Source organism: Littorina saxatilis, linkage group LG14 (assembly GCF_037325665.1).
Source record: "Littorina saxatilis isolate snail1 linkage group LG14, US_GU_Lsax_2.0, whole genome shotgun sequence".
Lineage (NCBI taxonomy): Eukaryota > Metazoa > Mollusca > Gastropoda > Littorinimorpha > Littorinidae > Littorina > Littorina saxatilis.
Window position 1 is genome coordinate 2,260,525 of NC_090258.1, and position 26,680 is coordinate 2,287,204.

General features: G+C 42.4%; 1 protein-coding gene across 1 annotated transcript; it reads left to right on the forward strand.

The window, feature by feature from the left end:
• The first annotated feature begins 1,992 nt into the window (after positions 1-1,992).
• On the forward strand, positions 1,993-26,680 carry LOC138946800 (histone-lysine N-methyltransferase PRDM9-like). Its single transcript, XM_070318202.1, has 11 exons — positions 1,993-2,140; positions 3,282-3,392; positions 12,003-12,097; positions 12,670-12,808; positions 13,464-13,540; positions 14,108-14,311; positions 16,680-16,687; positions 17,803-17,956; positions 18,563-18,648; positions 19,118-19,346; positions 25,310-26,680. Exons 1-11 carry the CDS (start codon positions 1,993-1,995, stop codon positions 26,180-26,182), a joined length of 2,124 nt encoding a protein of 707 aa, XP_070174303.1. The 3' UTR covers positions 26,183-26,680.

Below are 26,680 nucleotides of genomic sequence, written 5' to 3' on the forward strand. Positions count from 1 at the left end.
GTGTGTGTGTGTGTGTGTGTGTGTGTGTGTGTGTGTATGTGTGTATGTGTGACGGAGTGATTGAGTTTGTGTTACTGTTTGTCGATTTCTTACGTGAGCCTTGATGGCTTCGCCTCTTGTTATTATTTAATATTTATAGTAACCCTTGGCCTGGGTCTACTTTTCAAGATTGTCCCGTAAACTAGAATTCCTTCTCCACTCGGATCAAATTGAACGGGCGTATTGTTTTATTTCATTTAGGAACTCAAACATAAACCACATTCCAGTTTGAGGAAACAGGACACCATAAACATAATTTACAATGAATCCACTACAGTTTGTGAGTATCAAAATCATTTTATTTGTGGTGTGTGTGGCTGTGTGTGTGTGTGTGTGTGTGTGTGTGTGTGTGTGTGTGTGTGTGTTCTTTTTACATTTAGTCAAGTTTTGACTAAATGTGACCAAGGCGAAGTGTCCATTTCAGCTTAACTTTTTGTACAGTTTAAAATTGTAGGTTTTTATGAGATTTTAGGCAAGAGTGTGTGTGTATGTCTTATGTCTGTCTGCTTCACTTATCCTCTTACCTGTCTGTCATCCTGTCCAATCTTATGGGAGTAGGGGTGTCTTGTATTTTAGTGACTTTTGACTATTGTAGGGTGGAAGTTCAAAAAGAATCTATTATTTGCATTATTACTAAAGAGTATACATTATAAATGATACCACCACCATCATTACCCCCCTCTCTCTCTCTCTCTCTCTCTCTCTCTCTCTCTCTCTCTCTCTCTCTCTCTCTCTCTCTCTCTCTCTCTCTCTCTCTCTCTCTTTTTTTTTTATCAGTATTGGAATCTGCATGTGATGTTATGCTCCGGCCATACTTAAGTGAACGGTATGTTATATGTCCGTCTGTCGGTTAGGTCCTAATGTTGTATGTCTTGTATACTTGCCATTTACATATTCATTATACATGTTGAAGGATGAATGAAGATACATTGTAGACGGATGCATGTTATGGATTAAAAGCCCCACGATGATGTGCTTGGCAAATACAAAACAAAAAAAATGTTTTAACATAGAGGGGGAATCGAAACGAGGGTCGTGGTGTATGTGTGTGTGTGCGTGCGTGCGTGCGTGTAGAGCGATTCAGACCAAACTACTGGACCGATCTTTATGAAATTTTCCATGAGAGTTCCTGGGATTGATATCCCCGAACGTGTCATATCCGGTTTTTCGTGAAAGTTGAGGCGGCACTGTCAAATTGGTTGAAATTTTCGTCAAGTAGTCTTCGACGAAGCCCGGACTTCGGTATTGCATTTCAGCTTGGTGGCTTAAAAATTAATTAATGACTTTGGTCATTAAAAATCGGAAAATTGTAAAAAAAATATTTTTTTTATAAAACGATTCAAATTTACGATCATCTTATTCTCCATCATTTTCTGATTCCAAAAACATATAAATATGTTATATTTAGATTAAAAACAAGCTCTGAAAATTAAAAATATAAAAATTATTATCAAAATTAAATTGTCGAAAGCAATTTAAAAACACTTTCATCTTATTCCTTGTCGGTTCCTGATTCCAAAAACAGGAAGGTAAAACGAAGAGAGGTACAGAAAAGCGTGCTAACCTTCTCAGCGCAACTACTAAACCGCTCTTCTTGTCAATTTCACTGCCTTTGCCATGAGCGGTGGACTGACGATGCTACGAGTATACGGTCTTGCTGAAAAATTGCATTGCGTTCAGTTTCATTCTGTGAGTTCGACAGCTACTTGACTAATTGTTGTATTTTCGCCTTACGCGACTTGGTTTTTACTGTGGTAAACCTAACTTAAAATTGTTTTGAACCCTGACAGTGACACGACCATGAGGAAGCCGTAGAAAAGAAACTTGCATCAGGCCTGCATATTCTAACAGGTTGAGGGTCGTTAAAACCAACAACCAATGCAACCATTGTATTCAAAACACGAATTGGAATAGAAATGTACAGTGACGTGAATGTGTCTCTATCTTTGTTTTATGAAGAAAAAAGAAGATTACGACAAGCTCAATCTACCAGAGTCTATTGAAGAGTTCTTCTCAAAGGAGCAGTATGAGACCATGTGTGATTTGGAGAAACTACGCTTCAAAAACATGAGGCTCAATTACCAGATGATGCTACGCTATGGTGAGTTAGTTCTTGTGCAGCGATCTATTTTTCATTGTTCTGAAGCAGCGATCTATTTTTCATTGATCTGAAGCAGCGATCTATTTTTCATTGATCTGAAGAAGTGATCTGTTTTTCCATGGTCTGAAACAGCGATCTATTTTTCATTGACCTGAAGCAGCGATCTATTTATCATTGATGTGAAGCAGCGATCTATTTTTCATTGGTCTGAAGCAGCGATCTAATTTTCATTGATCTGAAGCAGCGATCTACTTTTTATTGATCTGAAGCAGCGATCTATTTTTCATTGGTCTGAAGCAGCGATCTATTTTTCATTGATCTGAAGCAGCGATCTATTTTTCATTGATCTGAAGCAGCGATCTATTTTTCATTGATCTGAAGCAGCCAGTTACTGATAGCTAGTTGATATTCAAATGAAAATAACTGATAAATTATCAGCTCAATTGAAGAATTGTGGCAGTTTACAATTACCAGCTATCTATGACTTAAAGTTACTGGACCAGGTGCGCGGAGCCCCTAGGGCTTTCAGTCATGCGTCAGGCAGCTATCTGTTTGAACAAATACAAGTTTCATTGACTTTTGCAAGGAGTCAAAAACTGCAATTTTGTTACGAATTAATTGTGGACTGCCTCCGAGCAGGTAAGAGTCGCCCTCGGCCAGGTTCACATCAGGTCCCGCACGTGAAGCTGATTACGTCAAAAGCCGAAATGGAAGTCTATTAGTCTCGGCGAGAGGGAGATTTCTTTCTGTTTAGGGTACTTTAGGTCAAGACATTGTGTGTGATTACGTAAGCAATTTGTAAAATATGGTATGTGGGTCCATTTTGGCATACCGCACACAGCCTTGAGCCCCAGAACGTCTTCACGGGAAACGTTAAAAAGTTACATTTTGGCGAGAGATCTATGCGAACTGGCAAACCGCATACAGTTTCGTTTGGCTGACAACACTAAAGGTATGTGATGGTATCTGTGAGAAAGTTGTGACAACCTTTTGAATTTTTATGTCGTAAACTGTGACAGAATGACAAATCGTTGCTTCAGCAATGATGTGACCCCTGTGACCCCTGCACTGTCCCTTTAAGAGTTATAAATACGGTATTTTATTTGTACTACACACACTAATATCCATGTTTGTGCTTCAGGCTTGCCAGCCCAGAAACCTGACTTCATGAAACCTAACTGGGGAATAAGCAAAAGAGCGGTGAAGTCATCTGATTCTGAGTCTGACGACGATTGGCGTCCACGAGCTAAACGTAAGCCTGCTCACTGAATTTGCCATTGAGTTGTCCGAATTGTCACTCTTTGTTTAGTGATAGTTACAAGTAGTATCACTTTATCAGTTTCAAAGGGATGAAGGGTAAAGGTGGTTTAAAAGCTTTCCATGGCTTGGGAGCGACACTGTGTTAGAGTACACAACTTCTCACTGGGACGGCCGTGTGAGAGCAATGCCCACCTTTATGTTTCTATCGTCCCCATCACACTGTCCCCTGCATGTTTCTATCGTCCCCATCACACTGTCCACCAGCATGTTTCTAGCGTCCCCATCACACTGTCCACCTGCATGTTTCTATCGTCCCCATCACACTGTCCACCAGCATGTTTCTAGCGTCCCCATCACACTGTCCACCTGCATGTTTCTATCGTCCCCATCACACTGTCCACCTGTATGTTTCTATCGTCCCCATCACACTGTCCACCTGCATGTTTCTATCGTCCCTATCACACTGTCCACCTGCATGTTTCTATCGTCCCCATCACACTGTCCACCTGTATGTTTCTATCGTCCCCATCACACTGTCCACCTGCATGTTTCTATCGTCCCCATCACACTGTCCACCTTCATGTTTCTATCGTCCCCATCACACTGTCCACCTGCATGTTTCTATCGTCCCCATCACACTGTCCACCTGCATGTTTCTATCGTCCCTATCACACTGTCCACCTGCATGTTTCTATCGTCCCCATCACACTGTCCACCTGTATGTTTCTATCGTCCCCATCACACTGTCCACCTGTATGTTTCTATCGTCCCCATCACACTGTCCACATGTATGTTTCTATCGTCCCCATCACACTGTCCACCTTCATGTTTCTATCGTCCCCATCACACTGTCCACCTTTATGTTTCTATCGTCCCCATCACACTGTCCACATGTATGTTTCTATCGTCCCCATCACACTGTCCACCTGCATGTTTCTATCGTCCCCATCACACTGTCCACCTTTATGTTTCTATCGTCCCCATCGCACTGTCCACCTGCATGTTTCTATCGTCCCCATCACACTGTCCACCTGCATGTTTCTATCGTCCCCATCACACTGTCCACCTGCATGTTTCTATCGTCCCCATCACACTGTCCACCTGCATGTTTCTATCGTCCCCATCACACTGTCCACCTGCATGTTTCTATCGTCCCCATCACACTGTCCACCTGCATGTTTCTATCGTCCCCATCACACTGTCCACCTGCATGTTTCTATCGTCCCCATCACACTGTCCACCTGCATGTTTCTATCGTCCCCATCACACTGTCCACCTGCATGTTTCTATCGTCCCCATCACACTGTCCACCTGCATGTTTCTATCGTCCCCATCACACTGTCCACCTGCATGTTTCTATCGTCCCCATCACACTGTCCACCTGTATGTTTCTATCGTCCCCATCACACTGTCCACCTGCATGTTTCTATCGTCCCCATCACACTGTCCACCTGCATGTTTCTATCGTCCCTATCACACTGTCCACCTGCATGTTTCTATCGTCCCCATCACACTGTCCACCTTTATGTTTCTATCGTCCCCATCACACTGTCCACATGCATGTTTCTATCGTCCCCATCACACTGGCCACCTGCATGTTTCTATCGTCCCCATCACACTGTCCACCTGCATGTTTCTATCGTCCCCATCACACTGTCCACCTTTATGTTTCTATCGTCCTCATCACACTGTCCACCTGTATGTTTCTATCATCCCCATCACACTGTCCACATGTATGTTTCTATCGTCCCCATCACACTGTCCACCTTTATGTTTCCATCGTCCCCATCACACTGTCCACCTGTATGTTTCTATCGTCCCCATCACACTGTCCACCTGTATGTTTCTATCGTCCCCATCACACTGTCCACCTGTATGTTTCTATCGTCCCCATCACACTGTCCACCTGTATGTTTCTATCGTCCCCATCACACTGTCCACCTGCTTGTTTCTATCGTCCCCATCACACTGTCCACCTGTATGTTTCTATCGTCCCCATCACACTGTCCACCTGTATGTTTCTATCGTCCCCATCACACTGTCCACCTGTATGTTTCTATCGTCCCCATCACACTGGCCACCTGTATGTTTCTATCGTCCCCATCACACTGGCCACCTGCATGTTTCTATCGTCCCCATCACACTGTCCACCTGTATGTTTCTATCGTCCCCATCACACTGTCCACCAGTATGTTTCTATCGTCCCCATCACACTGTTTTAAACCGCCTGACACTGCGAGGCAAGTTTCCTTGTTGATATAAGGACATTAACATCTTTGAGTCTTTGTTTTACTTTTAGTATGGTAAGATACTCAGGTGCAGGTGAGTGGACAAAGGAATGCTGTTGAAAATCTGGTATTTGAAAAGGTGGAGGGTCTTATTGGGGGTCTTAACAGGGGTGTCATCTTCTATCGGGTAGGGTCGTCCAGGGGGGGGGGGGGGGGGGGCAAGAGGGGGAAGTCTTCTACTGGGGGGGGGGGGGGGGGTCATAAAAGGGAGGGTTCCATTGTAATGGAACATGACGAAGGTGAGTCGTGTAAGCATATTTGCTTTTCTTGTAATGTTTGACTCACATGCGAAGCAAAAGTGAGTCTATGTACTCACCCGAGTCGTCCGTCCGTCCGTCCGGAAAACTTTAACGTTGGATATTTCTTGGACACTATTCAGTCTATCAGTACCAAATTTGGCAAGATGGTGTATGATGACAAGGCCCAAAAAACATACATAGCATTTTGACCTTGCGTCAAGGTCGCAGGGGCCATAAATTCGCAGCTGAACTCTCGGCGGAGACGGTCGCAAGTGTCGATGCTCTGCTTTGCCGTGAGCTGTGTTCAATGACTGTTGTGTTTTGTGGCTAAGCCTTACCTGTGTTATAGGCCTCGTCGCAGGTGTTTGAATTTTGACAAGGGCTTTGGCCTTTGGCCTACCACAGCAGATTTTCTGGACAGGATATTTCGTTTTCTTTCTTTGATTGTGGACTCCTGTGTGGTGCAACCATGGCATCGCAAGTACTGCCAGTTTTTATAAAAAACAGTGCTATTCCAAATGGTGACAGTGATCGACCTAAATGCATCGATATTTGTGTCGCGGCAGAAAGGGTCTCTGGGCGCGAGACGGTCCTCGGTGCTCAAAACATCAAAGGTCTATGGAGAATCTACCCTGCCTCCACTGAGGCTCGTAACACTCTTTTGGTCAAGGGACTTTCCCTCAGAGGGGTCTCTCTGCAAGTCGCAGGCACTTATAACCCCTTCATCTTGCGCAACGAAACTGGAGAAGAGAAACCTTCGACGAAAGTTTGGGTGGACGACATTCCTATATCTGTGGCCGATTCTGAAATCGAAACTGCCCTCATCAGGGTTGGAGTAGAACTCCGATCAGCCATCAAACAAGAAAGGGCCAGAGACGTTGATGGAAAACTAACCCGGTTTCTCACGGGGAGAAGATTTGTGTTCATTTCCACACCAAACACCCCACTAGAGAAAACACTCAAAGTCAGTTTCTTCACTGCCAAAGTGTATCACCGCGAACAAAACCAGAAAAAGACCGTGATCTGTTCAAAGTGTCTGGAGACGGGTCACCATGTCTCCATGTGTCAGGGGGACGTGGTGTGTAGATCATGCAAAAAAACGGGCCACAAGAGTGGCGACCCATGTTGTGATCTTGACGTCAACTCTGGTTCCGCCTCAGGAGACCAGCAGAAGCCAGAACAGCTGTCCGCGGCTGCGGGTAACAACAGCGAACAAAGCAGAAACTCAATATCTCACACAACTGACCGCGGGCGTCTTGGAAACCGCGCTCGCACCCAGAGCAGAAGTCGCTCCTTCACTCCCAAGCGGGACCGTTCTGGTAGCCCGCTAGGAACACCGACGAAGATGGCGAAGGTGGCCTCTCACAATGAAGAAGGCCAGGAGAAAGGCTGACCGACCGACTAACTGACCGACTGACCCAACGACGACGGCCCGGCTTTGGCTTACGGACTTACGTACTACGGCTCGGCGATTTCACCAGTTGTTTTATTAGTATTTACACTATCTCACTCCAGCGATGGCAGATGGTGTCAAAGCGTTCTCCTTAAATGTTAGAGGACTCCGGAATACATTAAAACGCAAAAAGATATTCAGAATGTTAAAGGAAAAGAAATATGACATTGTATGTGTGCAAGAGTCGTACATAATGCCCGAAGATGCAGAGCAGTGGAAGAAAGAATGGGGTGGTGAGGTTGTGTACTGTGCTGGTACTCGTCATAGTAGAGGCCAGGTAATACTGGTGAGAAAAAACTTTCCCCATGCATGGTCCACAGAAATAATTTCTGATAGAATTCTGATGGTAAAAGTTAACATTGGCACTAAAGAAATGGCTATCTTCAATGTGTACGCCCCGTGTAACTTAGCTGACACTAAACATTTTCTGACTTCTCTTTCAGAAACAATTAGTGATTGTGGTTGTGATCTTAAAGTAGTCTGCGGTGACTTTAACGCAGTGATGGACAATAAATTAGACATCATCGCAGGCGAAAATCACTCGCCAGCACTCGTTAAACTTTTCAACGACTTTGTTACTGAGTGCGATCTATGTGACGCGTGGCGGGTGCTAAACCCTCTATGCAAGGAATTCTCCTGGTCAAGAATCAGCAACGGCAAACTAACTGCAAGAAGACTCGACTACGTGTTTTTGAACGATGCTGCAATGGACAGTGTGTTGGAAACGGAGATTTACTCTGTTCCCTCCTCTGATCACAGGGGGGTGCTTGTGTCTTTAAAATGTTCCGAAGTGACCAGAGGTCCCGGCTTCTGGAAGTTCAACAACGCCTTGTTAAAGGACAGTGTATTTGTAGAAAGAATGAATAACCTTATTGACTCTTCCCTTCGCACAGACACACCAGAGAGTGCTGAGAACCGGTGGGAATTACTTAAGTTAGAGATAAGGGACGAAACTATTCAGTACAGCAAAAACCTGGCAGTTTTAAAGAAAAACAAGTATTTGCACTTACAAGATAAACTGGCACAGTGTGAATCATCACTTGCCAAACAACCGCTTGATGAAAATCTGCTTCGTAATCGCGAGGCACTGAAGTTTCAACTGGAAGTCTTTGAGCATGAACGCTTAAAAAGTGCCCAAACACGATCTAGAATGAAATGGATTGATGAAGGGGAAAAAAATACAAAGTACTTTTTAAACCTTGAAAAATCTCGAGCCAGTGCAAAATTGTTTCCCAGCATCAAGCTTGATAATGGCGATGTATTAGTCGATCAGTTTGACATACTGCAGGCTCAAAAACACTACTTTGAAAACAAATATGCGTACAGTGACAATAGCATCAACATTGATAACGATACAAATTCTTTTTTGCAAAATTGTGAAACCCCTCGTCTGACAGAGGAGGAGAAGAAAGTTTGTGAAGGTGAAATAAGTGTTGAAGAGGCCTCTAGGGCGCTAAGTAAGTTAAATAACGGCTCATCTCCTGGCACTGACGGTCTTACAACTGAATTTCTGAAATTTTTCTGGGTCAAGCTAAAGGGCCTTGTTGTTCACTCCTATAATGCGTCGTTTCAAAACGGTCACTTGTCGCACTCACAAACGGCGGCTGTGTTAACCCTTATTCATAAAGGGAAAAACCTCCCGAAAGACAAACTCTCAAACTGGAGGCCAATTTCACTGACAAATGCAGATTACAAAGTGTTAGCAAAATGTTTAGCGAATCGACTATGTACTGTTATAGATAGCGTTGTACACGAGGACCAGTCGGGTTATATAAAAGGTCGGAACGTTAGTACTCATATAAGAACAATTGATGATGTAATTGAATATTTCAGACTTAAAGAAAAACCTGGTGTACTATTAGCACTCGATTTTCAGGCTGCTTTTGACTCTATTTCCAAAAAATACATGCTTAGTGCCTTTAGAAGGCTAGGCTTCGGTCTAGACTTTGTTCAGTGGGTCCAAGTTCTTTTTGCTAATACAAGAAGTTGTATTGGCTATAACGGGTGGCTTTCCGAAGACTTTGAAGTGAATTCCGGGATTCGTCAGGGGTGTCCTTTCTCACCTCTGGCCTTCGTGATCGGTGTAGAACTTCTAGCGATTCGTTTTAGACAGAGTGTAGAGCTAAAAGGGCTAAACGTAGCAGACAACATATTAAAAGTATTGTTATATGCTGATGACATCACCATGTTTCTAAGAGACGAAGAAGACATTAACTGTGTTTTGGAAATACTGGAGCAATTTACTTTAATATCATGTCTTAAGTTAAACATGCACAAGTCCGAAATGATGTTGATTGGTTCCAAAAGAAATGAAAACATGGATGATTTTGGCTTTAAACGTGTAAACCAGATAAAAATCTTAGGAATTTACTTCTCAAACGCTAAAAGCGCACCCGAAATTGAGATGAACTGGCAAGAAAAAATCGCTAAAGTTAAAAGAATAATTCTAAACTGGGAAAAACGAAATCTGGGTATTCTCGGAAAAATCTGCGTAATTAAGAGTTTTTTGTTATCACAGTTTGTGTATGTGTTACAGTCCATCTGCTTGCCAGATAAGGTGCTGAAAGAAATCAACACTCTACTGTATAGGTTTTTGTGGAGGAAACGGGACTGTAATAAGAAAGCATTTGAAAAGGTGAAAAGGGTAGTAGTCAACAGTAACACAGACCAGGGCGGGGTAAATATGATAGATATCAAGGTGATGCAAGACTCATTCCTGTGTCAATGGTTTATTAAACTGTCGAGTAAGGATGTGAATGGCACGTGGACATGGATACCAAGAAGAACTTTTCAATCTTTTGGAAGGAACTTAGCTTGTTTTAGTACTACTATAGGAACAAAAAAATTCAAAGGCTTTCATCAGATTAAGTCTGTTTTTTGGCAACGTGTTGCCTCGACATGGCTAGATTATAGTAAAACTCCATGGCATGGATCGTTAAAAATAACGTGTCTTTGGAATAATAGTGGTATAGTCTACCAGAATCAGGCTATTTATTATCAGAAATGGGCTCAGAAAGGGTTTACATATGTGAATGATGTGTTGCACAACAATGCTATTATGCCATTTGAAATGGTAAATGAAATTTTAGGGCCCTCGCCAAATCTCTATCTGGAATACTTGGTCGTTAGAGCCGCTGTCTCCAGATACTTGAGAAACAACCCAGAGTTTGTGACATCTGATATTAACGAACAACACTATTTAACCTTTAACGGTACGAACCATATGACTGCAAACCTGATTAGGCAATTTATTGTAAAGACGAAGTATTCCACTCCCTGTTCTGTTTTATTTTGGAAAAATACATTTAATTTTGACGTCAATGAAACATGCTGGTCTATAGCAAAAAACGCAACAAAAGAATCAAGACTACGAGAATTGCACTGGAAAATTGTTCACAACATCTATCCCACAAACATTCTTCTACAAAAAATGGGACTGTCTGACAGTGAATATTGTCCATACTGCACACACGAAAGAGACTACATCGAACATTTTTTCTATGATTGTAGTAAAGTTAAGCCTTTATGGAAACACGTCGAAAACACTATACTAGATAAAACTGGTGTACGTGTTAAACTTAACGCAAAATCTGTACTACTTGGGGTTGTTTGTGTTGAAAATGCAGGCAACGTATGTCTAGATATCATTAACCATTTAGTTCTTATTGCTAAAATGTGCATTAGCAAATTTAGATACGGTACTCCCGTAAATTTAACACTCATGTTTGAAAATGAAATGAAACTTCGTGTTTCATAATAATAAAAAAAATAAATAAAAAAGGAAAAAAACAAAAAAATTAAAATAAAAAAATCTGTGGTGGTTTACATGCTTATTTACACAGGTTGGAAGATTTTTTTTTTACTTCTGTAGACTTTGTATCTTCTTGTTGTGGCGATAAACCTCCATCTCCACATTGAAGCTGAATCTTGGTTTTTGAGCAGAGATGTTATTACTGAACTCTTCTCATCCTTAAAAAAAAAAAAAAAAAAAAAAAAAAGGGGGCCATAAATGTTGTCTAAAAAACAGCTATTTTTCCCATTTTCTCTGAAGTTTTTGAGATTGAATACCTCACCTGTATATGATATATAGGGCAAAGTAAGCCCCATCTTTTGATACCAGTTTGGTTGACCTTGCTTCAAGGTCAAGGTCACAGGAGCTCTTCAAAGTTGGATTGTATACATATTTTGAAGTGACCTTGACCCTGAACTATGGAAGATAACTGTTTCAAACTTAAAAATTATGTGGGGCACATGTTATGCTTTCATCATGAGACACATTTGGTCACATATGGTCAAGGTCACTTTGACCCTTATGAAATGTGACCAAAATAAGGTAGTGAACCACTAAAAGTGACCATATCTCATGGTAGAAAGAGCCAATAAGCACCATTGTACTTCCTATGTCTTGAATTAACAGCTTTGTGTTGCATGACCTTGGATGACCTTGACCATGGGTCAAGGTCACATGTATTTTGGTAGGAAAATGTGTAAAGCAGTTCTTAGTGTATGTCATTGCTAGGTTTAGTTATTTGACCTTGACCCTGAAGGTCAAGGTCATGTCAAGGTCAAGCATGTGAGTCGTATGGGCTTTGCCCTTCTTGGTTTTTTTTTATCATTAACAGGAACAAAACCGCAGTGTCCTCCATTTCGTCCGCCAAAACTAGCAGTGCAGACACCAGTGCCCAACGGAGACCCACTGCTAGGCAACACCCAGAAGGTACTGAATACAGATTCACGCATCAACATTCATTGGTTATGTTCCCAGCCTGATAGGAAAAAAGGTCAGTTGGACCTGGATTAAAAATGTATTTGAGTCCAAAATGAATACTCTGGCTTTATCTGCTTGGTAAGAAATCTGATAGTCAGAAGATGCCCTACATGTCAAACCCATGTAATGGTCAAAGACCCAGTGGTGAGACCAATGCGTCAGATCAACATTGAAAGCGGCAATGACCGAAGAACGAGCCCTGGAAACAACACTGCTGTTGATGTGTGTAACATCATAGTCCTTTTAGAAAATAATCGGTGTATTCTAAGTCAGTTTCCTGAATCATCTTTTGCACACGATTTTGGCTGAAGGAGACACCAAACCTACCAGGCCCCCCCCCCCCCCCCCCCCCTCCACTGTGGAGCCTCCGTGTGTGGGTGGGGGGGGGGGGGCGTAAGAAAGAGAGTTTAGGCTACTAAAGAAAGGCCCGTTATAAGTTATACGCATTTGGAACCCAGATAGTTATACCTGTCTTATGATGCGTTTCTATTTGTCAGTCTTCAGTGTGATTGTTGTTTTAGGACACGGCCAGCCAGGAGAAGAAAACCAAACGACAGAAACATGAAAAAACAAAAGAGGAGCCACATTGCTACAGCTTGAGGACAAGGAAAGAGACCAACTACATGAAGTTGGAAGTGCCGAACGACGATGAGTTCCTCTGTGAGTATGTCTGCGTCATTACTACTTTTATAGTGTGGTATTTACTGCACATGGTTTTGAAAGGAAACGTTGCAAGGGCATATTTGAAATAGTTCATTCATATGTTAAGCACACTAGATGTCAAACACAGACTTGGTATTCACGCCAACAATTTACTGATATATGAAGTCTTATATCGCGCGCGTATCTCCAGACTCGGACTCAAGGCGCAGGGATCTATTTATGCCGTGTGAGATGGAATGGATTTGTTTTACACAATACATCACGCATTCACATCGACCAGCAGATCGCAGCCATTTCGGCGCATATCCTACTTTTCACGGCCTATTATTCCAAGTCACACGGGTATTTTGACTGATGTTGTTGTTATTGTGACTCTTATTTCGCTAGACATTTGTCATTAAAGTTTGAACTACTAATAATAGCTGGGCATTTGTTTGGATAGGAAACCGATAGAGAAAACAATAGAATGACTTTGTGATACTGTGTACATTTATAGTGCTTGAAACGAATTGTACATGAAAGTGCATTTTCTCTTCAGCTGTGATTTTTTTTATCCAGAACTAAAGAGGTCAGAAATTGTGTTTAGAACAGCAGCTCAGAAAGTCCCAAATACTCTTGTCATGAAATAATGTCCTAATCATTTTTCGTGCAGACTGTGAGGAATGCAACCAGGAACACGAAGGAGACTGTCCAGTACATGGACCTCTTCTCCACGTGGAAGACGCACAAGTCAGTGTTCAATTTATCGCTGAATAAATGCTATTTCTTTATACTCAGTCTCACACAGATGAAAATCGTGTCATCATCCGACATGCACGCAACACTACAACATGAACAGGACATGGTAACCTTGCTCATTGAATGCTCATTATCGCCGAATGCAGACTATGCTTTGATCTACTTGCTGAGATAAAATAATACCATCATCACAAATACATACGAAAACAACACAAAATGAACAAATCCAGGTAATTTCTGTTTTCAGTCAACCAACAGAAAACAGATCTAGACACAACGATATTTCTGTCAAAATAAAATAACCAGTCGTTATTCAATATTTCTGACATGTATGAGTGATGGTTTAGGACAGCTGCAAGTGACATCCTTGTCAAATGTTTGGATCACAGCACAGACAAGAATTGACTAAACAGTAATGGTGTGTCAGTTACAGAAGAGAGCCGGTTCACACACTAGTTTGGAAGATGTGAGGAATTCACTGGAGTATGCCAGTAAGGCTTCCTCGTACTTTCCCAACTAGGCGACCAGTGTTGGACGAGTGGAGATTTTCATGTGCAGGTACCCGTCAAGAAACGGAGAGATCCTAATCGAGCCTTGAAGACCCTCCCCCCAGGCCTGGAGGTGAAAGAGTCAGGGATCCCTAACGCGGGACTGGGTGTGTTCGCCACCAAGTTCTTCCCTCTGCGATCCAGGTTCGGTCCGTACGAAGGTCGCAGTGTCTCCGACCCGGACATAGCGCATACCTCGGGGTACTGCTGGCAGGTAAAACTTACACTGACTCGTCACTTCGTCATTATCTAGAATTTGAACAGATTTAATTTAATACGAGTTGGGTTTCCAACATTTATCTTTCAACGATCATTTTTTTAGCTCATTTGTTTTAAGTAGTCTTTGGTATGATGTCACAGGTTCAAAACCTCTGAATAGAAACAATCTACCAGCACACATTTCACCCTGCGTCTATATCTAGCTAGTTCCACAAACTGAGAATGAGATACAACGCTTTGGGTGAGTAGTTAATTCCGATATTTGTTGGCATGAATGTTATACGAAAGATCATCTTGTGTTATTTATTCTTTGTTTTGTAAACAATCTCAAATATCTATCAGAGGTGTAACCGTTTTGACGTTTCTAAAAGAATCATTACGTGAAAAACATGATTGTTTAGGGTAAGTGTGGTCTCGGAACTGTGATGTTACACTCACATTTTGCTCAAAACAAATGAATTCACTTTTGAGTAGACGAAAAACTAATCTTTGAATTCACCTCTCATTGACAAAAACATTGCTGTAGTCCATACCCCTGTTACATGGGAGTTGTTCTTTGCTACTGGTCACAAGTGGGGGTCAGCTCACACGGACGCATTTTTCAATACAGTCTAGGGGAGAAACTGGTCACAAAGCACCCAGTACATGCCAGAGAGATAGGAGAATCGGCACAATCAAAGAAAATACCAAAATCATTCAATAAATATGGAAATATTAAGATTTACTGTGAAAATGCCAGCAAAAATGGCGTCCAAAAACGGGAACGCACACTTGGTGCGTCTTTGAAGACTTACCTCCCGTTCTGTGTTGTTGATAATAGTCGTGTTTGTGCTGTTGTTGTTGAAATAGTATCTAATAAAACTGATGCAGTTCTTGAAATGTTGCAAATTATTGTTGTCTTTGTGAAATGCGAGAGTGTTCTGAGGCGTAATCTGCATACGGCTGATGTCCCACATAGGGTACCCCACTTCGATCAGCGTATCACTCCAAATGAGCTTCATAGCAGAAAAGCAGATACACTACCAACACACTGCATAACAGATCTACAAGTCTGAGCCAGAATCATTGAAATTTACTTTCTGTATAAAATATTGCAATCAAATTTGTTCACGATGTCCCACAAATAACGCAGGTTACCCTCGCCTTCGATTCAAAGTAACTCCAATCTGACTTAATTACAATCGAAACGCAGATGACGAACTGATTCACCACAAATTTGTGGTATTTTACACACAAATTTCAACTGTGTTGTTTCGCGATAAACAGCCATAAACAAACAAATGTGGCGCCGTCACGTCGCCTTGGAAGGAATAACGCAGGTGACCAAGGCTTGTTTCCGATACCTGTCTGATTAAAATCATCGTTTTTTTCACGAATGACGGCTCTTTGGCAGATCTGGTGAGTTGGAAACTGTCTATGAATGTTTCATTTAATGTCAAATGCGTACATTCTTGTCGATATTGTTACCTTTGGGCTCATAAATTAAGTCAATCGTCGTGTTGTCCGAAAGTGACTTTTGTCAGCATAGAACTTACTGTGCTTTATCATTGACTGAGAAGAATCTTCCGATGACACTAGTTCATTTCACTACGCGACTGCAGATCTGCAAGGAAACTTATGGCAGGGGAAATAAGCTTAACTGAAGACGAATAAGCGGAGTAACTGTTCTTCAACGGATTGCTCTTACACTGATCTAAATATTTAGATCTTGTCGTCTGCTAGTCTGCTAGTAAGTAGTCTTCGGTCGTGTGAAAGTCACATCTATTTCGACTGTGTGCATCGATCCGTGTAGTGAAATGTTGATCGTAGATGATTTGGCAACATAACTTCGCTAAATGTGCTTCGAGTGTATCTCCCCGTTAACCGCATTTGAAAACGTCTTTTAACAAGACCATGTTTCGACAGCCCAGACGGGGAGGATCCTCGATAGCTCACAGGGTATATAATGTTTTCCGCCGTTTTTTGAAGAATCCTTTCAAATTTGCTATTCCAAAAGTACCTTATGACACGACTCGAGTGGCAAAGAACATTCTCTGCAATTCCTGTCTCAGTCCGTGCAGCCGTTTTGGGTCCTATCGTCATCATACAAACATACACACAGACACACAAGAACCAGCTTTAAAAGTTAGATTATGTAGGAACCATGTGAACCAGTGAATTTTTCTTATGTACAACAGATACTACAGTATTTCTGCTTTATGAAAAGCAATATTTCAAAATCAAAACAAGAGGCGAAGCCTTCAAGGCTCACGTAAGAAATAGACAAACAGTAACACAAACTCAATCACTCCGTCACACATACACACCCACACACACAGTAAGCTTAGGTGACACTGTGCAAGAAAGAGAGACACTAGATCTAGATCTGTCTGTCTGCATGTAGCCTACTTTCAGGGACACGACTGCCAAATAGTCTCGGCCCGCTCAAAATAACAATGACCGAGACCACACACACCACGCGAGAGAGAAAGACTACAGGGAGGAATGCCGTCATGATGCATTAATTGACGTCAAACACTTTTGACCGTGACGTAATCTTATGCGAGCTTTATCCATAGTCTTGGATAACCACTCACACATAGACTCGGAAATGTTAAAGTTTCTACCACAGACATACACACGCACAAACACACACACACACGCACACACACACGCACAAACGCACAGACAGACAAAGTTACGATCGCATAGGCTACACTTCGTGAGCCAACTAGAGATTTGAATTTTGACCACTTTTCCCCCTTTCTGTCACCAGTACTGAAGAACAACTCATGTATAAGAATGCGTTTACCATCCCCATCTGCTGGCCTCCCTCCCCTTGCACTCTCCAACCGTAGAGCGGATCGAGAGTTTGCTCCTCTTGTCGTGCGAAAGGCGGTGTACTTAATGCTTCATTTTCTGTTGGAACCATAATGAGGTGCTGTCCATTAGTATTCGTCACTTCAGTATGTTGTAATGATAGTAGTATCGAGTGCTGGCTTTTCAATGAAAACAATACTGTCTACAGTTCTCCAGTGACGACAGGTCGAGTCACTTCAGTATGTTCTAATGATGGTAGTATCGAGTGCTGGCTTTTCAATGAAAACAATACTGTCTACAGCTTTCCAGTGACGACAGGTCGAGTCACTTCAGTATGTTGTAATGATGGTAGTATCGAGTGCTGGCTTTTCAATAAAAACAATACTGTCTACAGCTCTCCAGTGACGACATGTCGAGTCACTTCAGTATGTTGTAATGATGGTAGTATCGAGTGCTGGCTTTTCAATGAAAACAATACTGTCTACAGCTCTCCAGTGATAACAGGTCGAGTCACTTCAGTATGTTATAATGATAGTAGTATCGAGTGCTGGCTTTTCAATGAAAACAATACTGTCTACAGCTTTCCAGTGACGACAGGTCGAGTCACTTCAGTATGACTGTGTTGTAATGATGGTAGTATCGAGTGCTGGCTTTTCAATGGAAACAATACTGTCTACAGCTCTCCAGTGACGACAGGTCGAGTCACTTTGTGGACGCCAAAGACTGCAAGACAGCCAACTGGATGAGATACGTCAACTGTGCTTGTAGCACACCCGAACAGAACGTGACGGCTTACCAACATTGTGGGGAAATCTACTACAGGGCTCATACTCTAATACCGGTACGCGTGTTTATGTGTGTGTGTGGGGGGGTGAGGTGTGTGTGTGTGTACGTGCGCGTGCGCGAACGTTCAGTAGCATGGGCATTTCGAATATATCTGCTGATGGAGGCTTGTAAAAAACAAAACCCGCTGTTCTTCGAGTATGAGGTAAAATGTGTGATACTGTAACGATCGGCTGCTTCCTGGATCCACTTTCCAGACAGCTTTCTGACACACCATGTCCGCGGTTTCTCCTCCTTGTCGTTGGTCAGATGAACACTCCAGTCTCTAGGGTGAAGGTGGCAGTGTGCTGCAGGTCCTCTAGACTGTCGTGGAGCTTGGCGGTCCCTGGGATGGGGTCTGGACAGCTCTTCTCCCTGGGTTTGTCGTAGTTGTCTGGTTGCCAGTCCCGCAGGGGCACTGCTTCGTTTTGCCGATGTGGAGTGTTTTGTACAGGTGATGTTTCAAGCGGTTGTGTCCTGAGCCTGAATATCGAGACTTGCTCGCGTCAGGTCAGCAGATAGTAAGGGTCGATTATGTGGTAGTGTTGATGTAGTTGTTTCTATTGCGTCGGTATTGCGTCGTAGATCTAAACGATGTCTGATGTAAATGACGCTGTGTCCACAGCCTGGTACAGAGATCCTGGTGTGGTACGGCAGAGAGTACGCCAAGGAACTGGGCATCATACGAGAGGACGAGGACAAGCCTAAAGGGCAACCACCTGTCGCTCCATCCGGTTAGTAATAAGTATCGTGGATTATAGTCTCGCGCCAAGACCACTGTGGAACTGATAAGGGGGCCGTCACGGTTACAGTTTAAACGGTCCTGTGCTGTGTCCACAATGGCGGCTACTTTATTGTTAAGTCTCTGAGCTTCTTGACGTCGGCTGCGGTGAGAGATGATGGTTATAAGTTGTGACAATGACGATTATAACAAACGACAGAAAATTGGAAAAACAAAAACATTCACTTTTATATATTCAGCTCACAAATCTAACAACCAACTCACCATTCAACCTTCTGACACTAAACGGGTTTGTCACACCAGCTGCAAGCTCTAGATGTTCTTGGCCGCATCACATTGTCTGTTCTGATAGCAGTTTGTAAAGACAAACTCCGGTACTAACCACAACTCGTTCTCAGACAGTACCCGCTTCAGTTCTGAAGAAGTAGCCTAAAGAAGGATCAAGACTGCCCATTTAATTTCATTTGAAATTGAACTGTCTCTTTCAGGGGTCTACTTCATTTATGACGTATTATTTATTCATATCTGTTACTTTGCAGCAGAGCCCAAGCAAGAACAGTCCGCATTCGACAGTCTGACGTTCTCCGACATTGCTACCAGCGACATCGGATTTACTGACTCCGATGACAAGAAGAGCAGTGGGAAGAAGCGGAAGAAAGTGAAAAAGGTATTACATGACTACCAGATTTGTCATGGTATGCCGGTTTTTTGACTCACATGCGAAGCAAAAGTGAGTCTATGTACTCACCCGAGTCGTCCGTCCGTCCGTCCGTCCGAAAACTTTAACGTTGGATATTTCTTGGACACTATTCAGTATATCAGTACCAAATTTGGCAAGATGGTGAATGATGACAAGGCCCCAAAAACATACATAGCATCTTGACCTTGCTTCAAGGTCAAGGTCGCAGGGGCCATAAATGTTGTCTAAAAAACAGCTATTTTTCACATTTTTCCCATTTTCTCTGAAGTTTTTGAGATGCAATACCTCACCTATATATGATATATAGGGCAAAGTAAGCCCCATCTTTTGATACCAGTTTGGTTTACCTTGCGTCAAGGTCACTGGAGCTCTTCAAAGTTGGATTGTATACATATTTTGAAGTGACCTTGACCCTGAACTATGGAAGATAACTGTTTCAAACTTAAAAATTATGTGGGGCACATGTTATGCTTTCATCATGAGACACATTTGGTCACATATGATCAAGGTCAAGGTCACTTTGACCCTTATGAAATGTGACCAAAATAAGGTAGTGAACCACTAAAAGTGACCATATCTCATGGTAGAAAGAGCCAATAAGCACCATTGTACTTCCTATGTCTTGAATTAACAGCTTTGTGTTGCATGACCTTGGATGACCTTGACCTTGGGTCAAGGTCACATGTATTTTGGTAGGAAAAATGTGTAAAGCAGTTCTTAGTGTATGATGTCATTGCTAGGTTTAGTTATTTGACCTTGACCCTGAAGGTCAAGGTCAAGCATGTGAGTCGTATGGGCTTTGCCCTTCTTGTTTTTACATAATACGGATTGTGTTATTGCTCAGCGCACTGGGCCTTAAAAATTAAAAAGGCTCACGCTCATTTCAACAGAAAAGCTAAAAACTGAAAGTCAATCGGACACTTTATGTGTTCTGACTGAAATCAAACCTCAACGGGTAAGTTTGATTTGGCAATAGGCGAGAATGCAACAGAAAGGCGTCTTGGCGTCTTATTTGATATAGAAAACACGGTAATCATTTACATTTCTTTGAAACTCGCAGGCTGTAGGTATGCATGCATTTTGTGAACCTGTGTTTTTCACACATACAAATCTTGGCGTTTGGTATGAATGGTCGATCTCCAACGGAAACTAGTCAAACTAAGATTTGATAAAGAAAAGGAAGTACGCGGTCTTAATGCATTGGTCATGTGCAACAAGAGTAAGTTGGAGCTACGCTAAATCCCTGGTACCTGATAGATATGCCATACATCCCATGATCTTCTTTCTGTGTCTCTGTTATTTTAGAGAGCAAATTCAGCACAATATTGCCAAGTAGTCTAATAACTTTGACCTTTGCCCTGATGAGCAATATTCTGTGCAGCTGCGAAAATAGGGGAAAAGAAAAAAACTTGAAGGAATCGATGACATATGACCCAGCGTTGACAACAAAAGTGAAACGAAGAAACAAGGAACAACGCCAACATGAGTGCGGATTGTGCCTTGTTGCTGGTCAATGAAGGGGCGATTGAAAGCTTCTACATCCCGTTTGTTTCAGGCTCCAGAGCTAAATCCGTAGCAGACGACTTACAAAGTATATAGTACCTGTCTTGGGATGACTATTTTGTCGTCATGAATTTACTGTACAGTACGTTGTGAAAACATTTCAAAAAGAAGATTACCTTTAAAGAATGCAGTGCAGCTCAAAGTATTGCTGAAGCAACCATTTGTCTTTTCGTCGCAGATAAGAATAAACCCTCAACCCTAACTAGAACCCCAAAATATTTACACAACTATCCCACAGATGACTACACATACCTTTAGTGTTGCCAGCCAAACGAAACGTTATGCGATGTATCAGTTCACACATCTCCCACCAAAATGCAATTAACATGCCCCATGATCACGTTCTGGGGCTAAAAGCTATGTGCAGAATGCCAAACTTGAATCAAATACCATGTTTTACAATTGCCTTTCTGTAAATTGCCCAAGATGTAAAGATTTAATTATCCTTCTCGTCGAGACTAATAGACTTCAATGTAGGCTTTTGACGTAATTAATTCAGGTGCGGGACCTGATGTGAGTCAGATCAAAGCTAACGTTATCCTGCCCGAGCAATGATAAAAATTGATTCGTAAAGAAATTGCAGTTTTCGACTCCTTACAAGAAGGTTAATGAAACTGTTATCATTTCATAAAGATAAATGTCTGAGGCTTGTTGAAAGCCCGGGGGGTTTCGTGCACCTGGAAGTGAGAAGCACTTTACCTTTAATGGTTCATGGGATCATACGTTACACCTCCGATTCATCCATGGGATCGCGTGGTATCTCGTCGAGACTTGTCAATAAATTAATATGATGATATATAGCTATTCTGATGGACACGTGGGGGAATTCGGGGGCTGTGATTGGATGGTCTCTTCCGATCATCAAAGCATAATGCTACGGAAGTCGGCCATTTTTGCCAATACAGTAAAACCTGTCTCTAACGGACACCCTTGGGGAATGGTAATAGTGTCCCTATTAGACAGGTGTCCCTTCTTCACAGGTGGAGGGGCCGGGGCAATATTTTACAAAGAGCACGTAAAATGAACAAGACACTTTTTGTCAGTCCTGTAGTATGTATTTATTGGATTGAACATGAGACTCACTGAAAATGTGAGTAAACAAATGATACATGTAGCAAACAACAACAACAACAACAACAACATCCCCCCACCTACCCCGTTCCCTACACACACTGTGCATCAAACTTACGCAAGTCGGACGTCACAAAGCTAAAAATAGCTGACTCTTCATCAGTCATTCAACGGGAAATTCCGCAGTGTGTCTCGACCAAATTGGGTCAGCTCTTGTTTCATTCAGTTTTTCTAGTCTCAGCATAAATGCATGGAACAAAAATTTAGCTGTGTTAACTATTGTTTCCTTCGAACGATTGCTTACAAAGAGAGAGAGATCATCACGTCTTCTTTTTCCGATTTGATCCTCGCGATCTGTGTTTTACCACATCCCATCTCCTTCGCCACATCTTGGCATGATTGGCCGCTATCTAGTTTTTTCAAGGCAGCGACACGCTGCTCTAAAGTCAACGCTTTTCTTTTTCCTGCTGGAGATTCCATTTTCAAACACAGTAGTCTACTGTTGCTTTTGATTGTGACTGTATCCACAATGCGGAAAAGCGAAAGTGAGTGAGCGAAAGTGGGTCTCCATCTAAACAAGCCACTGATTGGTCAGAAAAGGGACAGGACAACCAATCAACAACCATTTGTGCTACGGCTACGGCTGCCGAGCACTGTCTGCATAACAGTCGAGTTTTCGAAGTTGCGTTTTTATGTACGTTGTGTCCGTTTGTGACAGTGTTTACACTTCCTACGGTCCGAAAAATCGTGTCCGCGTCCGTAAGTGGCAGGTGTCCGCCCGTTAAAGGTTAGTTATTGTTGAAATCGTGTTCGTGCCATGATAAACTGTCCGTATGTAGCAGGTGGCCGTTACAACAAGGGTCCGCTAGACTCAGGTTTTACTGTATTTGCAAAAATGGCCGACTTTCTTATCTCGTAACTCCACACTAAATACCCCACTTCCCCTATGACGTATTGATGTACAACCCATGGCACTAACATCCATGTAGTCGTTTATAACTGAGGTTGAACAATTCGCTTCATGACGAGACAAGTATAAATGCCATTCACCCAAACTGAAATCTTCGCTGCCGTCTGCTCGCATTGTACGGATTAGCTGTTCTCTTCTCCTCCCCTGGTTGCATCCTAGTTCTTCAGTTGTTTCTAGTTTTCCGTTGATGTTGTGTTTTGGTCTTCTTCATAAGTAGTCTTGTTCAAAATTTAAAAAACTGAAACTTCTTTTTGTTGTATACGAATGAACTAATAAAAAGCTGTTTTAGAGCTGTGTTGTCAAATCGAGTTTTTTTCCAAAGTCAGTGTGGCGCCTGCGCAAAACTAATGCGCATAAGAAACGGCGTCTGCTATCAAAACCTGAGATCAAGTTCAACGCATCGACGCAAAAACTGTCATTTTGTAAGTTTGGAACAACAAATCAAGGTCAGAACAGCTATATAATTGCTATTGTATTTTCAGCGTAGCAATAGGGTCCGACATTTAGACTCGCATGGGTATAATGCGACTCGTCTTCGACTCGTCGGCATTATACTTGTCTCGTCTAAATATCGGACCCTATTGCTACGCTGAAAACACAATGGCTGTTAGTAACGTAGCCTCATCATATTCATTGACCCTGTTTTGGCGTGATACCAAGGAAGAACGAAGGTGTAACTTTTACTTATTCATAGGCCTAATAAAAGCAATCAATATATGTCCCTTAGTTCATTCAGAGCTTAAAATAGCGCTCTGCCTCATTTAGTAGTCAAACTAAGTCGAAAAATTGTGTGCTTCCGTTATATTTCTTATTTAAAAATTTCCGGTACGCCGCTGGCCGTTTGCCGGTTTTGTTTGCGGTATTTCGTATTACAGGGTTCCCACAGGTCATGGAAAACCTGGAAAGTCATGGAATTTGATTTTTAATTTTCCAGGCCTGGAAAGTCATGGAATTCCAATTCAAGTCATGGAAAGTCATGGAATTTAACAAAAATAAGAAAGAAAAAAAATCAACCTTTGAAATGACAGGACCAGCAAACATTACCGATAATCTGACTGCATAGCAAATGCTTGCCTTGCTTGTCGAAGAGACACTGCGTATAAACTGACTCAAATTCAGTGCAAAGCAAGCCAGTGTCAAAACTGGCAGTGACAAGACGTAAAATCTTTGCGTGTTCGGAAATGGCGACCTGTGGATCTAGTCATGGAAAATGTTATTGAGGCTCATGGAAAGTCATGGAAAAGTCATGGAATTTTGTTTCTAAAAACCAGTGGGGACCCTGGTATTAGATCGGTAAACTAGCGGACAATTCCAGTAAACGCATCCCTGCACGCGTGAAGGCACATTGTTATAGGGTAAGGGCTCCTAATATGGACCACATTTTGTTTCATGCTGATAAATAGCTTGTTTTCTTGCAAAGAAGTTTCATTTTGTGTTTGGTAGTCCTTCTTTCTTATGTTAACCGTTAGGCCTAATTTGAGTAAAATAGCTTTGATACACATTCAGCAAAAATTAAATACAGAAAAAATCACAAAGGGTCCATATTAGGAGCCTGGGCGCCTAATATGGACCAGTGAAGCGGCCTTCACGAATCACTGTAAAAAGCCCCCTATATTTCAAAATAACATGATACAACTTAGTGCACAAGTCAGCCTAATTAAAATATGCTCTAGATTTATCTGTTTTGGGTTGATGAGAGCATTATTTGAAACACAGCAGGAAACTAAAGAAGCTTATCAAAAACAGAGTGAAAATAAGTGAAATTATCAACTTCCACGGAAAGAAGACTTTTCGTTGCATTTTTTTTAAATCTCGAGGGCTAGTTATAGGTTATTACCAGCAAGCTTCTTAATGAATTAATGAAAATAGCCTTTAGCTTTTATTTTCTTCGATTTGTTGAAGGTGGTCCATATTAGGGGACTCGCACATACTTTGAGATGTTGCTATTATTTTTTGTTTGCAGTAGAAACTCGGGGTCAACACTGCTAAAATGTAACAAATACGGTTTTAGCTGTCATATATAGCCATTTTTGTTTGATAAAAGCTTTGGCTGTAGACAGAAACGAGTCCGTTTTAGGCGGCAAATTTAGAGTGAACGCTGCCAAAAGTGAAAAAAGAGAAAAAGCCTAACGGTTTTGAGATTTCTGTTTCTGCAACTGTTTTGACATGTGCAAGTTATCCAGAGAGGGTGAATACAGCGAATAAAACTTTTTTGAGCGCTCTAGCGCCGTTAGTTTGTGGTGGTCCATATTAGGAGCCGGTCCATATTAGGAGCCCTTCCCCTACATTGTAGGTTAGAAAATACAAACACTTATATTTGTTTCAGACGCCTGCCCTAACCAAGAAAGAACCACCGGGACATCAGGCGACTCCAAGCAGTTCGTCAGATAGACAGAAAGCTGCTGCATCGTCCTCGCTGTTATCACAGGACAGACCCAATGTGTGTCAGCGCTGCAATGCTGCCTTTGTTCAGTTCATTAGTCTGAGAATTCACATGGCTTCTGCACACGGCGAGAAACTGCTGTCTGTACCTCGCGAGTCCTGCAGGCCTAACGGTATTGTTGGTAACCATGGTGACAGGAAAGGCGGACACAACAAAGACACGGGCAGGCGGCATGTGTGTGACGTGTGCAATAAGGCTTTTACTCAGGCTGGTAGCTTGAAGAAACACAAGATGATCCACACCGGTGAGAAGCCTTTTGTGTGTGACGTGTGCAGGAAGGCTTTTACTCGGGCTGGTAACTTGGAGACACACAAGAGGATCCACACCGGTGAGAAACCTTTTGTGTGTGACGTGTGCAGGAAGGCTTTCAATCAGACTAGTGACTTGAAGAAACACAAGGTGATCCACACTGGTGAGAAACCTTACAAGTGTCCACACTGTGACGCTGCGTTTGATCAGTCAAGTAACTTACAGTCACACATCAGGTCAGTCCATGCACGTGACAAGCCCCACGTCTGTGATGTCTGTGGCGCTGCTTTCTCTGTGACTTTTACCTTACAAAGACACAAGAGGATCCACACCGGTGAAAAACCCTACGTGTGTAGCGACTGTGGGAAATCTTTTGCCCTGTCCGGCACCTTGATACAGCATCGTCGGACCCACACAGGAGAGAAACCGTACAAGTGTCCGCACTGTCCCTCTGCTTTCACTTGGTCAGGCCATTTGAAGAGACACGTACAGAGACTGCACCAGTAACACCGTCACACTGCGTGATACTCGCCCATCTTTCACATACACGTTTAGTGTAGGCATCGTAGTCTGGGAAGGATATTTTAGGAGTGTTTGTGTGTGTCTGTGTGCGGATGGGGGGGGTTGCGTGTGCGTGAAAATACCTCTCGTGATAACGTGAAGTGCAAATACATTTTATTCTTTCGAGAGAAAAACACGGTAAGCTCAAAGCACTGGGTATTTTTTACGTCTGCTTCGTCGAGTTTAGCGTATGACGTCATTTAACTGACGTCATCGTTACATTTACGTCATTTCAGATGTGTAAAGCACGAGGGAATAGCTATGACTCGTTTATGAAACAAACATGTGTCTGTTTTGTGCTGTGATGGAGAGGAATTTTGTTTGTTTTCCAAGTCCCGAACAGAGAGAAAGACAGAACTACAGAATGTTTTTTCATGTCCCTGATAAAACAAAAGAGAGCGAGCGAGATTCAGAATTGTTTTCCATGTCCCCGAGAGAGAGAGA

What these genes read in the sequence shown, in the direction of transcription:
- LOC138946800 (XM_070318202.1), top strand. Translation starts at nt 1,993, where the DNA reads ATGAAGAAAAAAGAAGATTACGACAAGCTCAATCTACCAGAGTCTATT. An exon ending in TGCTAGGCAACACCCAGAAG is followed by an intron (nt 12,098 to 12,669) that starts GTACTGAATACA and finishes TTGTTGTTTTAG; the next exon opens with GACACGGCCAGCCAGGAGAA. An exon ending in GACGAGGACAAGCCTAAAGG is followed by an intron (nt 18,649 to 19,117) that starts GCAACCACCTGT and finishes AGCCTAAAGAAG; the next exon opens with GATCAAGACTGCCCATTTAA.